At 39.3% G+C, this 15,508-nt stretch overlaps 1 protein-coding gene across 3 annotated transcripts in view; it reads right to left on the bottom strand.

Moving 5' to 3' along the window:
• Positions 1-15,508, bottom strand: part of TNPO3 (transportin 3) — a 79,880-nt gene that overhangs the window by 1,333 nt on the left and 63,039 nt on the right. For all 3 annotated transcript variants that reach the window (XM_058724330.1, XM_058724331.1, XM_058724332.1), the window contains 5 exons: positions 14,862-14,956; positions 12,904-13,060; positions 11,738-11,905; positions 7,961-8,073; positions 1,482-1,573 (listed from right to left, as the gene is read on the bottom strand). In XM_058724330.1, coding sequence (XP_058580313.1) covers positions 1,513-1,573; positions 7,961-8,073; positions 11,738-11,905; positions 12,904-13,060; positions 14,862-14,956 — 594 coding nt within the window. In that variant the 3' untranslated portion in view covers positions 1,482-1,512. The remainder of the gene's footprint in view (positions 1-1,481; positions 1,574-7,960; positions 8,074-11,737; positions 11,906-12,903; positions 13,061-14,861; positions 14,957-15,508) is intronic.

Here is a 15,508-nt window from a genome sequence, read left to right as displayed (position 1 = left end):
TGGATGTTTTACTTGTGATTTCAAGACAGCTTCTGCTTTAACGATACAGTCTGTAGCCCTTTTCTGATTCTGAGTGTGCTGTGGAAACTAGGGAATGTATGTTGGGGGTAGAGCGAACCAACAGGTCCAGGCTGCCCACCCCAAACCAACCACAAAATATCGATTTCAGTCTGTTTATATACTGGGGTTTCATGCAAGAGTTTAGCCTGAAGGAAGACTCTGCCTGCTCACAAAATTTTAAAAACCACTGATTTAGTCTGTATGAAAAGGTACTGTGTAAAAGTATGAAGTACCATGGTTAAAAGTGAGGACTCTGGCACCACAATGTCCACACCTGAATCGTAGCTCTATAAATTACTGACTGTGACAATCACGCAAATCGTTTAACATTTGGAACCTCTATTCCCCTGTAAAATGGGAATAAAAACGGTCACTAACTCACAGAACCGCCTGAGCATTATCTTATAAAGCACTGGAAACAGTATCTGACCCACAGTAAAGGCACCATAAACGTTAGCTATCAACATTCATAGCTGTCCACTGAGAAGCCTGAGTGTATCAATGTTAGCTATTCCTGACACTGCAAAACTTGAAGATCCCAAATGATATCACTACTTATTAAAGAACCAAAGTTTAGAAATAATTTCTGGTGTGGTTAGGCACTGCTGAAGAGTCCCTTAATCTACTGGTGCATTTAATAACAGAAACCGCCAGGGAGGTGCTGCACATTCATTGAGAATTGCCTCCTGGGAGAATAAATTCTGCCTAAGACATCAAAGGTGGGGCTTAAGAGGAGAGCTGCCTTTCTTCTCTCAGTGAAGAAATTGGCACCCAAATCCCACTACCAGTCCTTTCTGTCCTCAGTTAAGCTTCTTGCTTTACCTCAGAACGAGTGTTAGGAAGCACATGGGAGAAAAACTGATGATCAAGAGCTAGACAAAGAGGCTTTCCTACACCTTTCCTATACCTCTGGCCTTGGTCATTTCAGCATTCAGACGATAAAAGTGATAAAAACCTGGCATTTCAGCATCTAGACTATAAAAGTGGTAAGAATAAGTATCTTTGCTCATTGATCTAGAAGGTCAATTTTAGGAAAATGGTGTCAGGTAATCACAGTCGACTTTAGGTCAGCACTGTTTTCACCAAGGTAGCCAGGTTAAAAAATACTTATTCATTTAATATACACATTTACCACCCTAAAATGTCTGTAAGAAGATTACAGGAAGATTTTTATTTATTTATTTTTTTTAGCTCTTCTATAATAACTTTCCTGTGGGGGTGAAGACGGCATGCAAAAGCAGCTGACAATACTGGCTGCCTTAGCCCAAGAAAATCAGGGCCCTGCATTTCCTAGCTGTTCAGCAGTGTTAAACTGTTAAGTCCTTCCCTGACCAGCTATAGTATAAGTCCCATGATGGGCATTAAAACCTACGTCATCCCCAAGCATTCCTGACAGCCAGGGAAAAAGGTGAGACACTCACCTGGGTGACAGGCACAGTGCAGGAGTGTGAGCTATCGAAACAACCTGGTGAAGTCTCGCAAGGCCCAGCAAACTTGTTTACATTCCTCAGCACTGGAAAAGAAAAGGCAGGATGGTTCCCTGACTCAGGAGAAAGATACAATATGCTGAAAAACAACCGCAACACTGAAGTACACAGAGAAGGATCTCAGCTCTGCTTGGAGCTCTCTCTACTGTCTCTTGACTGCTTCTGATCTTTCTGTAACTCAAAGGCAAATACTAACTACTGCATATGAGAATAATTATATGCTGTATGCTTTCCAAAGAGTGTATGGAGAAAAACTGCCAAGGTTTGAATCTTGGGTCCACCACTCGGGCGAGTTACCAAGCTGCTTCAGTTGCCGCATCTATTACTGACCTCATAATGTCTGGAGGATTATATCAGTTCAACACTTGGTTGAAGTCCCTGACATAAACACAAGAAAGCCAGAACTCCCAAGTAAAAAAACAAGCATATCCACCTAAGGCTGATAATTTTAACTCTACAAGCTGAACTAAGAGACCCTGGTTTCCTCGTTCTCTTCCAAAGGCAGATTTTGTTTACAAAGCCCAGTCCAGCAACTAAGCCTCTATCAGTCATTGATTTTCTAGTTGAACAGGCTGCTCAGGGTTTCCTCCTGTGGGAGGAGAAGGGAGAGGAGATAGGAAAGGCTTAAGACGTGTAGAAAGGGAGAAGGAGGAAGCAGGACTTGGTCCTTAGGCAAGCAGTGAGATGGGGTTTGAATAGCCCAATATTCATCTGACCCTGTTTTTTCAAAAGGCCTCTTTTGTCCAAAACAGTCACTAAGAAATCAGTTGATGCTCGCTTCATTCTTTTGTTGTCAGTCTGCATAACCAGTGTTGGTAACTAAACACAAAGCTAAGCTAAAAACAGTGGAAAAGGAAGTACTTCCTAATACGCTCATCCTTCTGCAACCCTCTCTTTGGCTCAGAAAAACTTAGGAACCACAGACTCCCACCTAGGGTTCATCTTCAGAAGAAAAGTGCTCTCTCCTTCTCTTAACAGTTAAACACCTGGGAAGGAACTGCTAACAATGACTCCACAGAGAAGAAGGTGGAATGAGAACTATCCCCTTAGTGCCTACATCTGGATTTCCCCACCTATTATAAGGTCTGAAATATCATTATGAACCTTGATTTAGACTCCAGGATTCAATTCGACAGAATATTCTAGAAACTTTCTTCCAGTCTCTCTTCATCTTAACAATGTAATGAAAATGACGAAGTCTTCTGGGTTTATAGAATGCTTCTGTGAGGCATTCTATTGTAACGAACTACGATAACAGGAAACAGTTAAACCGTGGGACAGCAATGGGGACTGAAGATTCTTTTGCTATCCTAAAGCCTTATGTGTTTTAAATTCGACCCTTCTCAAACAGACAGCTTGGTTTAATCTGGAAGAGCACGATAACTCCACTCCTTGCCTCTCTTGTGACACAGGAGGAAAAGTGCCGAAACCAAAATGCAAGCACAGAGATCTGTGGTGAGCCAGGGTGAAGGAGGGGTAAGGCCAGCATCTCGAACCAGCTCAGCTCCACTCCTAGTCCTGTGGGCAAGTGCTCTGGTGTCCGGAGCTGTAGCCAAATGTTTAATGTGTCCTTCCTTGGTGATTAAGCCCAAAGAAATGAATTTTTTTTAAAAAAGAAAAACATAAAAGCTACAAGTATTTTGTTTTCTGCCTCAAACCTTCTGGCAATTATTTTCCATTTCATTCATTTAAAATGGCCACTATTTTTCTAGGTTCTATTTTCTGGCTTCCAGTCCCACAATTCCAATCCTTTCACCATACTTCTGAATACTTTTATGGTGACCATTCCTCAAACCCCATAATCCTAGTAGCGGTTTGCTGAGAAATGCAACCCTTTTCACCCAATGTTCTGGTGCATAATGGAGAGTAACCAGGCTCTAACTAACAACTTGAGCAAGAAGACAGCCCCATACTGGCCTCTAACTCTAGTGCCCATGCTTCCTTTATTCAACATCTTCTGACCTTGAGATCATCATGCAAGTGATAAGAGTCAGAGAATAAACACCAACATAGAGAAATGGGAAATGATGGCAGGATTTCTTCTAGTCATAATTAGTGGTGCTTGGAGACCAAGAATGATTATTGCAGAATGAAAAGCCCCAGCAGAAGCTGACCAACTAAAGATGTTAGGGAATTAATTAATTACCAGTACTATGTGAAAAACAGGCTTGGACTTGCTGAAATGAAACTGAACCAGTTTACCTTCCCTGCTAGAATGGCAAACAAAGCAACATGTTGAGGCAGGAATTACAGGACCTCAACTTCAAAAGGGAGACTGAGTCATGCATGGAACAGAAGGTTCAAGGGCAACGTGCATACTAGAGAAAGAGAATTACTATGAGGAGGTGAGCAATCTCAAACCTTTTCTCTAGCACCTTAACATTACAACTTCTGTTCATTTCCCACCACTGTCACAGCCTACTAGAGGAGGAGCTGCAAAACTTGTTCAGCGGTGAGGGATCAAGTAGGCCAAGTTGGTAGTGCATCTTCATTTCCCCCTATCACAGGGCAAAGATCACAGATGTTTTTGTTTGTAACATTGCATTGTTTGGGTTCCTTTTCCGTGCCCCTCAGTTCTCCTTAAGTTAGGGAATTCCATGACTTTTCTGACTTTCTCTATCATTCTATTTGTCACAGATTAGCCCAGATAAGGGAATACAGGTTTGGTGGAGACTTATTTTAGAATGTGTGGGTGGTTGCCTTAGAGCTGTCAGGAGACATGCTCCGGCTAGCTTTGTAAGTGCATAATGACATTCCAGCAGGTTCTTTTCCATGGAGAAAGTTAACATTCACTGATCACCTACTACGTGACAAATCTTCAGATTTCCATGTGGTATCTCATAATAACCCTTGTGAATAAGATAGGTATTACTAACCCTATTTTGCAGATGAATAAGCTGAAGTTCAGTGACAACATTCAAGCCAATAGCCTTGACTGTAAGCCTAGTCCTTTGAGGGTTCTCTCCCCAGACTCCCATTTGCTTTATGGAAATTAGAGCCAGTCTGATCCTGCTCTTCTACTGACCAACACTAGATGGAATACAGCAAAAAATAGCAGAAAGAAGCCACACTCTTTCTCCTGAGACAGCTTGTAGGTGGAATTCTACTTCTACTGTGAAGACTCATAGTGAAAAGAACATAATTTTGTGAAGTTATCCCAGTCAATACACACCTATCTAGAAAAGGGGAAATTCCCTTCTTCTGCCAAAATGTGGCATGAAGGTAGTCACATGCTATGTTTCAGTCATGCATGTCACTTGATCTGTGGCTAAAAGTCAGTTACTTTGGGGACATGATGTTAAGACACTTAGTAAGCTGCAAAATAACATCACTCATAGGTTTGGGATTTTAACAAATTAACACAATTACTGGAGAAACTCCGGGAGATGAGAAAGTAAACCATTTTGCAAAGTAAGATTAAGAAATCAAGTCTCAGAAAAGAAAAGTAACCCTTGTACCATCGCCTAACCTTTATTTTCTTCCCCCTTTAAAAACTAGGTCTGGGTTATTTATAAAAGTATACCACATGCTCCTGAAAAAAAGTAGAGAAAGTTATGAAATAAAAAGTGAAAAGTCTTCCCTCCTCTCCGATCCTGGTCCTAGCTGTGTATCTTTCCAGAAATTTACTATGTATGTGTATAATATATACAATAAAACAGCTTTTGAAAGTGCAAGTTGGGGGGTGCCTGGGTGGCTCAGTCGGTTAAGCATCCGGCTTCAGCTCAGGACACGATCTCGCGGTCCGTGAGTTCGAGCCCCGCGTCGGGCTCTGGGCTGATGGCTCAGAGCCTGGAGCCTGCTTCCGATTCTGTGTCTCCCTCTCTCTCTGCCCCTCCCCCGTTCATGCTCTGTCTCTCTCTGTCTCAAAAATAAACATTAAAAAAATAAATAAATAACAAATAAAAGTGCAAGTTGAGGGGCACCTGGGTGGCTCAGTCGGTTAAGCATCCAACTTTGGCTCAGGACATGATCTCACGGTTCCTGGGTTTGTGCTAACAGCTCAGAGCCTGGAGTCTGCTTCAGATTCTGTGTTCCCCCCCATCCCCTGCCTCGACCCCTTCCTGACTCGAAAATAAATAAACATTAAAACAATAACAACAACAACAACAACAACAAATAAAAGTCTTTAGGGGCACCTGGCTGGCTCAGTTGGTGGAGCATGTGACTCTTGATCTTGGGGTTGTGAGTTTGAGCCCTACACTGAGTGTAGAGATTACTTGAAAATACATACATACCATACATGAAAATTATATTAAAAAAAAATAAAGTACAAGTTTGTTCATTTATAGATGCATCAAAAAGACTATAATACTTAAACTATAAAATGTTACTGAAAGAAATTAAAAACACCAATAAATGTAAAGACATCTCATGTTCATGGACTGGAAGACTTAAATTATTAAGATGTCAATACTACTCCAAGCAATCTATAGATCTGATGCAATCCCTATCAAAACTTCTAATGACTTTTTTTGTGAAAATAAAATAATCTACCCTAAAATTCACATGGAATCTCAAAAGACCCCGAATAGCCAAGATAATCTTGGACAAAGAACAAAGTTGGAGGTCTTACACTTCCCAATTTCAAAATTATTAGAAAGCCATAGTAATCAAAACAGTATGGTACTGACATAAAGAGATCAATGGAATAGAGGAGAGGGCCCAAAATAAATCCCTTGCATATATGCTCAAATGATTTTCTTTTTTTTTTTTTTTAATTTTTTTAATGTTTATTTTTGAGAGAGAGAAGAGAGCGAGCGAGCACAGGCGGGGGAGGGGCAGAAAAGAGAGGGAGACCTAGAAAGAATCTAAAGCAGGCTCCAGCCTCTGAGCTGTGAGATCATGACCTGAGCTGAAGTCAGACGCTTAACCGACTGAGCCACCAGGCGCCCCTCAAATGATTTTCAATAAGGGTACCAAAGACCATCCAGTGGGGGAAAAGGACAGTGTTGAGAATTCTTCTCAATCCAAAAGAACTGAAAGCAGGATCTTGAAGAGATATTTGTATACTTATGTTCATAGCAGCATTACTTACAATAGCCAAGAGGTAGAAGCAGTCTGAATGTCCATCAACAGATGAGTGAATAAATAAAATGTAGTATATACATAAAATGGAATGTTTTTCAGCCTTAAAAAGGAAGGAAATTCTGACAAATGCTACAACATGGATGAACCTTGAGAACATTATGCTAAGTGAGTCACAAAAGGACAAATACCATATGATTTCACTTGTATGAAATATCTAGAGTAGTCAAATCATAGAAACATAAAGTAGAATAATGGTTGATGGGGACTAGGGGACAGGAAGAGAGGGAGCTGTTTAATGGTTATAGTTTCAGCCTTACAAGATGAAAAAAAATTCTGGAATTGCGCAACAATGTGAATGTATGTAACACTACGAACAGCACACTTAAGAATGGTTGAATGGTTGAAACGGTAAATTCTATGGTATTTTATGACAAAATGTTTTTAAATTGTCAGTACAAGTTGGGTTATATGATACTGTTATTTTTTCCCCTGTATCATACGCTTTCTATATCATCACATGCATATTCTTGCATCTTTTTTTAGTGCCTGTTTAGTTACATTCTATTAATTATTCTCTCTTGATGGGCAATTAGAATATTTCCAGTGTTTTCACTATCACCAAACCTTACTGTAACACACATTATCAGACCTATAAATCGTTCCACCACTGTATGAATATAAGTCAATACCTAAAGGAGTGTCTGGGTGGCTCAGTTTGTTAAGCAATCTCACTCTTGATTTTAGCTCAGGTCATGAGCTCATGGTTCGTGAGATGGAGCCCCACGTCAGGCTCTGTGCTTACAGTGCAGAGCCTGCTTGGGATTCTCTCTCTGCCCCTCCCCGGCTCACGTACATGTGCACGCTCCCTATCTCAAAATATTAGGATTTCAGTATCTTTAGGCGTGGCGAAAATTTTCCAACTCACTGCAGCTTACATCATCTACGTTTCACAACTAATGCTTCACCTATTCACATCTGCATTCCTGACACCTGAATATGGATGAGAACAGAGAAGGACTTCAGAAAGATAAAGACAGATCTTATGAAGGGCAGTGGGCTGCTCAATGCACTTTTCTTTTGGAAGAAATAATGCTTCCACTTACCCATTAAGATCTGATACCAGTTAATACATTTGTACAGTAAAACTGATGCACACCTATACAGCATGATGATATTTCCCCCCCAGACTGGTTTCTTTCTAATGCCAATTTGTGCAATTCAATGTAAACAGACAGTAAATTGTGAGTTTACAAAGGCACATAAGAAATATACTCTTAGGTAAATTTGGTATGAGAAACAAAGATGTATTTTTTCCTGCACACCTCAGCTTCTGTTTATATTCCTTAAAAAGACAAAAAAAACCCCCAAAACCCCACATCACTCACCTAGTGACTTGTTTGTGGAAATCTGTAAGTTGTTTGTGCGTCACTGTGACGGCTCCCACGGTTGTCTCCTTTGGCAAACCTTTCAAGGAATTCTCTAACCATCGACAAAAAGTCTGTGCAGAGAAGAGGGTTAAGAGTTATAAGAGGAGACAGGACTTACTCAACAGGACCCTACAAGTAATAACAAAGACTTACAGGTTTTTCTTTGCAGCATTAGTTCTTCCAGACTTGGAAGCAAGTAAAGGAATTAACAAAGCAGTACTATCTTTAGGCCTTTCAAACCTCTGGGGTTTGGAACAGTTTGCAAAGGAAGGCAAACCTAGACTTCCATTCAAAGAAGTAGTAGCAGGCATCATTTCAGAAAGAGCCCTTCTACTTTGGAAGTGAAGTCTTTTCTGGATGATGCTACTGTTCTATTCCTATCATTAAACTTCTGCCAGAAGTTTAATGATAAACTTTTTAATTTCAAAAAAATTAAACAGCTGCCAGAAAACTCTTTGGTGAAAAGGTCAAAGGCAAAAGTTCAGTGCCACAAAAAGCAAGGGCAAAAAGTACAGTAAATAAACATGTCAAAATTATATATACATAATATAATATAAATCCAGAGCCCTAAGGATTTTAAGGTCATCTCTCTTAGGAGAACAGTCATTTCCAGTCACTTCTTTATGATACCTACCTGTACTCTGAGTCAGAAAATTTTGTTGCTCACTCTGGTTGCTATTTAAAAGAATATTATTTACTATCTGAGCATAACCTGATAGTAACCTCTCTGCCCCTATTCCCCTTACTTCCTTCCTCTTCAAACTAATAATCAAAATTCTAGAGACTTCCTCTGGGTTCTTATTTTCAATGAACTGTTTTTCTTTGAGTCCGCTCTAATTTTTCATGCCTTTCTTAAATAGGATGTATACTTTGGTCAGTTTTCAGCAGTAAGATAACCTTTTTTATAACTAAACTTTTACATTATATATTCCCCCGATATGTTGACTTATGATAACAAACCAGAGCAAAAGTAAATATTCCATTATAAATGCTTAAGAAGTATCGCTCTCCAAATGCTGCCCCCAAGAAAGACAACACTCTACTAAAGATAAAAACACACAGGGAAAAGAGATACAGGAAGAACGCTTAATTGATAGTTTTGGCATCCAAAAATAGCCTGTGAGTTAACTACAGTACACCCCCAAACAAGAACAATAAGAAACAGAGCACCTGGGTCCATTAAGCGTCTGATTTCGGCTCAGGTCATGATCTCGAAGTTCGTGAGTTCGAGCTCCACGTCAGGCTCTGTGCTGACAGCTCAGAGCCTGGAGCCTGTTTCAAATTCTGTCTCCCCTCCGCCCCACTCTGCCCCTCCCCAGCTTGCACTCTCTCTCTCACTCAAAAATAAATAAACATTAAAAAAAAAAAAGAACAGTAAGAAACTAAACTAAAAAGCAAAAACTAGCTAGCACACAATGGGTTTCAGCATCATCTGAAAAATTTGGTTGGAAACAATGAATAAATTTGCCAGATGGGTATCCAACAAAGAAAAGGAAGAACAGAGGTAAGAGTTTAAATAGTTTATTCAAGTCACAAGCAAAGATGATATGCCATCTTCTACTGAAGAATTTGTGTGAATTTTGGAAATGGTATGACTATGAAAGTGCTCAAGAATGCAAATTTTCGGGTGCTTAGGTGGCTCAGTCAGTTGAGCGTCTGACTTGATATTGGTTCAGGTGGTAATCTTGCAGCTGTGAGATGGAACTCCATGCTGGGCTCTGCTGAGTGTGCGGCCTGCTTGAAACTCTTTCCCCTCCCCACCACTCGTTTTCTCTCTCTCTCTCTCTCAAAAATAAATAAACTTAAAAAGAAAAAGAATGTAAATTTTCTTTGGGTTTACATCATTAGAATTTTAATCAGTTGTTGGGGTACAGACAACCCAAATTTATGTAAGAGTTCCTTTACAAAAACTCCGTTTCAGGTTGATATTTATATAAAACAATCACTTTAAATTTCTTGACACACATTCTGTGGGTATCTATACAGTAAACTCTTAAGAGCCTATGGCTATCCGGTTTTTGTTCCTGCTTAACCTTGCTGTTCTAATTTTCTTCTTCTGTTAGCACTTAACCACATGTTTAGAAATCAAGAATGTTTTTATAAAGTTAAATTTACAAAACAAGTTTTGTTAGTTGGGAACCAAGTATATTTGTAAAAAAGTGAAAAGAGCATGCAAATTTTTTTTCTCATGTCAATGACTTCTGGAATTAAACTTGTTGGTCTTGAGGGGCCCACTGAGTACTTTCTTCAGAAAAATACAAAAATATTGCTGTATAAGATTGAAACAGAACATACTGAACAACCAGCAACAGGAACTGTAGACACTATTTTATTCCTGAAGCAAGTTCCCATGGAAGAACTGCAGAGGTATCTGATGGAACCAAAGTCACATAGAAGTCTCAGAGTTTGATATATAGGAATTAAAGTTCAAGTGGCTATTTCTGAAGTATAAATATAAAGAAAATGTTAAAAATTTATTAAGCATCTGCCCTATATATGACTGTCTTTTGTTTGATTGAGCCAAAGATCAAGTAAAGCAAATGCTAAGGCAATATACATTAATCGCTGAACTTTGGAGATGAACACATAAATTGAAGGCAGAACTTTCAGCTCAGTGATAGAGATTTTTTTAAGTTAAAATAATGTTTTTAGTGTTTACTTTTGAAAGAGAGAATGCGAGTGGGGGAGGGGCAGAGAGAGGGAGGGAGACACAGAATCTGAAGCAGGTTCCAGGCTCTGAGCTGTCAGCACAGAGCCCGATGTGGGGGCTCAAACTCATGAATTGCAACATCATGACCTGAGCCGAAGTTGGACCATTAACCAACTGAGCCACCCAGGCGCCCTTCAGTGACATGAGATTCTAACAATAAAAGTATACTTTGTTTTGTGAAATTGCTGAAACTGAGGCTAACAACTGCCATCAATGATACAAAGTAGGAGACAACATTGAGATGTACACAGACTTAAAGGTTACAATAAACTTGTATATCTGGAATTTTCTGTGGTTCTGGAAGACAGCTAGCTCACTTTAACTAGAACCAACTATGCACTTTTCTGAACTGCTTTTATATTAATATTAAAGATTACATATCCTAGTGTACAGGGTATATATATACTTTACCACTATGCTCAAAACTTTCATGCAGTACACATAACCCCGATTTATGATCATGTGGCCCATACCGAAATTACTTGGACATTACTGGATAGCCTAAAAAAACGTTCTGTGCTCAAGTGATAAATGAGCTGATGCAAGAACTGAAACAAGATGCAAATTAATCCAAAGAAGAAACAAATCCAAGTGTACATTGTGAGCTAATTTTATATTTCTATATCCCCAAAAGCTTTGGCTAGATTTACCAAGGAAACTCATACAGTGCTATCTAAGGAGCTTGAAGTGAATTAACACTTCTCGAATAACCTGTAACACTGTATAACTGATATATGGGCATCTCACAAGTGAACAAATTTCTCAGTCGTCAGCCACATAGCTGAATTCAAAGCTTAGTATTCACTTCAGGGAATATAAACCCTATGACAGTGACACAAACATACTTTCAAAAACCTAATAATGAACTATTGGCCTTCCATAGGCCCCTTCATCTAATAAACTTAGTAATATGCCTAGGTTAAGCCCCATGGATATACAACAGGGCTGGTTTCAAAGTTATAGTCAGCCTCCCGAAACCAAAGTTTAGAACTGTGAGAATGGGTTCTTCATGAAAACAAGCTTACCGGCCTGTCAACCTGCATGATCTCCCAGAGCACTTCAGCCACATCCGGTAGGGTATAGGGAGGGAGACAAAAGCAGCATGTGTGGAGCAGCTGGCTAACAAGTTGCTGTCCAAGCTGGTTCATCACCTGTCCAATCAGTTCTTTCCGTAATTCAAAGTCTTCTTCGTGCTATAAGGAAGTAAGAGCAAAAGATATGTTCTAATTTCAACTTTCCACCTAGTAACTCCTCTTTCCTGGAGAAGAAAGTGTATACTTAATAGCTGGATTCAAAAACTTATTTTCTTCCTTCCTATAGTCTTTGAATATATATGTGTATATATATATATACACACACACACATATATATTTACACGTATATATATATATATACACATATATATACACACATATATATATATATACACACATACATATACATGTATATATACACACACACATATATACACGTGTATATATATATATATGTATATATATTTCTAGTATCTCAGAAAAAAATAACTTTTTATAAACTGCTTTTCATTTCTAGTTTCTTAAATAAGTAGCCCATTCAAATAGTGGCTATTTCTCCACTGCTGTTACTTTCAATTCTATTCCACATTTACCCAAATCTAACTTTGAAAATTTTGTGAACCATTTTACTACTCCAGCCAAACAGGTCTCTTAATTGCCTAACATACTTAGAACTATCCTGACTTTCTCTGATTATGATTTATGCCCCAGTTAAGACTATCTTCCCCTCTCCAATCCATCCAAATTCTACCTATATCTAATGGCCCCACTGAGGTCCCTCTTTGTCCAGAAATTAACACACTTCCCAACCTACTTCTGACCAAAAAGCTTTCCCTCCTCTGATCTCATAGCAATCATGACTTTTATCACTCATTTGGCAATCAAATACTACCTTCCTATTGTTATTTAAATGTTTATATCTATTTATCTTTTCAACTAAACACTGAATGACATGGGAGGAGAAATATTTTTATACTGCTTTATACAGCTTACAGCACTTAGTAGAGGCTATAAATAGTTGATGTTTTGGTTAGTGAATGGTATGTACAAGTCAAATACAGATCAAAAAGGAGAATCTGGAAATTCTCTAAGGAATAAGGAAGAGCTATGAAAAGATGATGAGCTGCAAAGTAGAAAGGTACAATGTTTCTACTTACATCATTGGCAACCCCTGTATGGATGAGGTCTCGTAGGAACCTCATGACACTACAGTTGGCATCCCGGTGGTCCAGGGTAGTAGAGGCAATGGCCCACTGCAAGATAGGGATGACCACTTGGCTCCTCAGCAAGGTAACAGGACTACGCTGAATAAACCTGGGTTGGAAAGACAGGCCAGGTATAAGTGACAGGATTAGACTCTAAAAGCAGCCAGACTAAATGGCAAAATTATAGATAGAGACAGTAAAAAAGGTCAGTGGTTACTAGGGGTACAGGGTGAGGGAGGGCTGAACAGGTGGAGCACCGGGAATGAGGGTATTAAACTATTCCATGTGATATTATAATGGTGGATACATGCCATTATACATTTGTCCAAACCCATACAAGGTACACCATCAAGAATGAATCCTAAAGTAAATTATGGACTTTGGGTGATAATGATGTGCCAATACAGGATTCATCAATTCCAACAAACAGACCACACTAGTGGGGATGCTGACAGTGAGGAAGACTGTGGAGGTTGGGGGCGTGGCAGAGAGGTGCAGTGGGTACATGGGAACTCCCTAAACTTTCCACTCAATTTCCCGTAAGACTTTTCAGATCCTTTAACATACATGGAGAATCTCCATGAAAAAGATACTATATATTCTAAATTTATTTCACCAGGTAAGCATTTGTGTAAAGAGCATCTCCGGGGATTAGTTTTTCAAGGAAGACACGCTGGGAAAACAGACACTGGAGAGCTCACCCAACAGTTCTCTCATATCAACAACAAAGGTGTTTCTAACTTGTCCAAAAACTTACCAAAGAAAGTGTTTGATATTTAATCCTGAGATGAAAGAGTCGATACTACTTTGCATTTATAAATGATAAAACATACACTACTTGTATAATTATATATAACAATTTAGTTTGAATAATTTTTAAATGATTTTATGTTCAGGGTGCCTGGGTGGCTCAGTTGGTTCAGCATCTGACTCTTGATTTCAGCTCAGGTCATGATCTCACAGTTTTGTGAGTTCAAGTCCCAAGTCAGGCTCTGTGCTGACTCTGTGGAGCCTGCTTGGGATTCTCCCTCAGTCTCTCTCAAAGTAAATAAACAAACTCAAAAAAATTAATTAAAAAATGCTTTTATGTTCACTAACTGATTTGTTTTCAATTCTTTTGTCCAGGGACTAAATAAGTAATAATATTCCTTCAGTGTTGGGAATAATATCATCAGTGTTATTGGTAAAAGGAATTTAAGCAATAATGGGGGTGGAAGGCTGGGGGCAGAACTGCAAAGTGAACTTCTAAGGCACCTTAAAATCCTAAAAATGTTTTCACTCTGAGATATGATATCTAAAGGATGCCAAGCTTCCTCAAGGAAAATGTGAAGTGAAGCATGATATCACAGCATCATAAAAAGTTAAAACCACAGGGGATTCTGGAGATTTTCTATTCAAATGTTTTTACAAAGCTGGTTTTATTGTCTTGTGCATGTTCCCTCCTTTGTGACAGAAACCCAGCTGCTTTCTCCTGCTCCCATCCAGCTCCTCTTCCTCACTTACAGGGATATTCCAGCTCACAACTTAACTTTGGGCTATGAATCACTAACCTACCTCTACTCCACTGACCTCATTTTAATTTTTTTTTTTTTTTTCAACGTTTTTTATTTATTTTTGGGACAGAGAGAGACAGAGCATGAACGGGGAAGGGGCAGAGAGAGAGGGAGACACAGAATCGGAAACAGGCTCCAGGCTCCGAGCCATCAACCCAGAGCCTGACGCGGGGCTCGAACTCACGGACCGCGAGATCGTGACCTGGTTGAAGTCGGACGCTTAACCGACTGCGCCACCCAGGCGCCCCTCACTGACCTCATTTTATAGAGAAGCAAACAGTCAAGCGTTATGTGACAAGACAAAGCAGTGATGGGGATGAGCAATAAAAGAAAGGGTTGCTCTTCAGAAGGACTGACCTGGTGGCCAGCCTGAACAGGTCATCCACGGTGTCAGGGTGATTCTGGAGCCCATTCTGCTGTTCTAGCAGCTGAAAGGTGGGGATGCACAGTGCCTAAAAGAGAACAGTGATTTTAGAATAAACATGTGTATATAAATGCAACAGCATCCAGACTTGTTAAATATCACAATATACACAAAAGGAACAAAGGGAGGAAGAACGGATAGGAAAAGAAAAAGACGGATGAAAATCAGTTCAAGAAAAGGAAGACAGAAATCTTTCTCAGTTGATACAGTTTTTATATATGAAGTCCACATTTCAGAAAGGGTTAAGGGTATAGATTTTAGTTGATGAAACTGGATAGATGTCCTCTCAAAATTTTAGAATTTTCTCAAAGTAAAGACTGCTTATGTATTAGACGTGGTCTAGTCCACTAAGGAGATTTTTATAAATTTTAATAATAATAATAATAATAATAACAATGAAATGTCAGTTTAAAGGAAAGACATCTTGGGAAAGAGCATCATAATTTAACTCCCTTATATATTTTTTTCCCTATGACGAGAAGGGGGAAAAAACCAATGTATCAGGAGCCTTTTCCAATGCTTGCTATTTACTCTAAAACCATCCCTAGGGGCGCCTGGGTGGCGCAGTCGGTTAAGCGTC

This window comes from Neofelis nebulosa, chromosome 4 (genome assembly GCF_028018385.1).
Source record: "Neofelis nebulosa isolate mNeoNeb1 chromosome 4, mNeoNeb1.pri, whole genome shotgun sequence".
NCBI classification, from domain to species: Eukaryota; Metazoa; Chordata; class Mammalia; order Carnivora; family Felidae; genus Neofelis; species Neofelis nebulosa.
The sequence above is the reverse complement of the archived record's forward strand: the minus strand, read 5'-3'. Positions and strand labels throughout refer to the sequence as shown.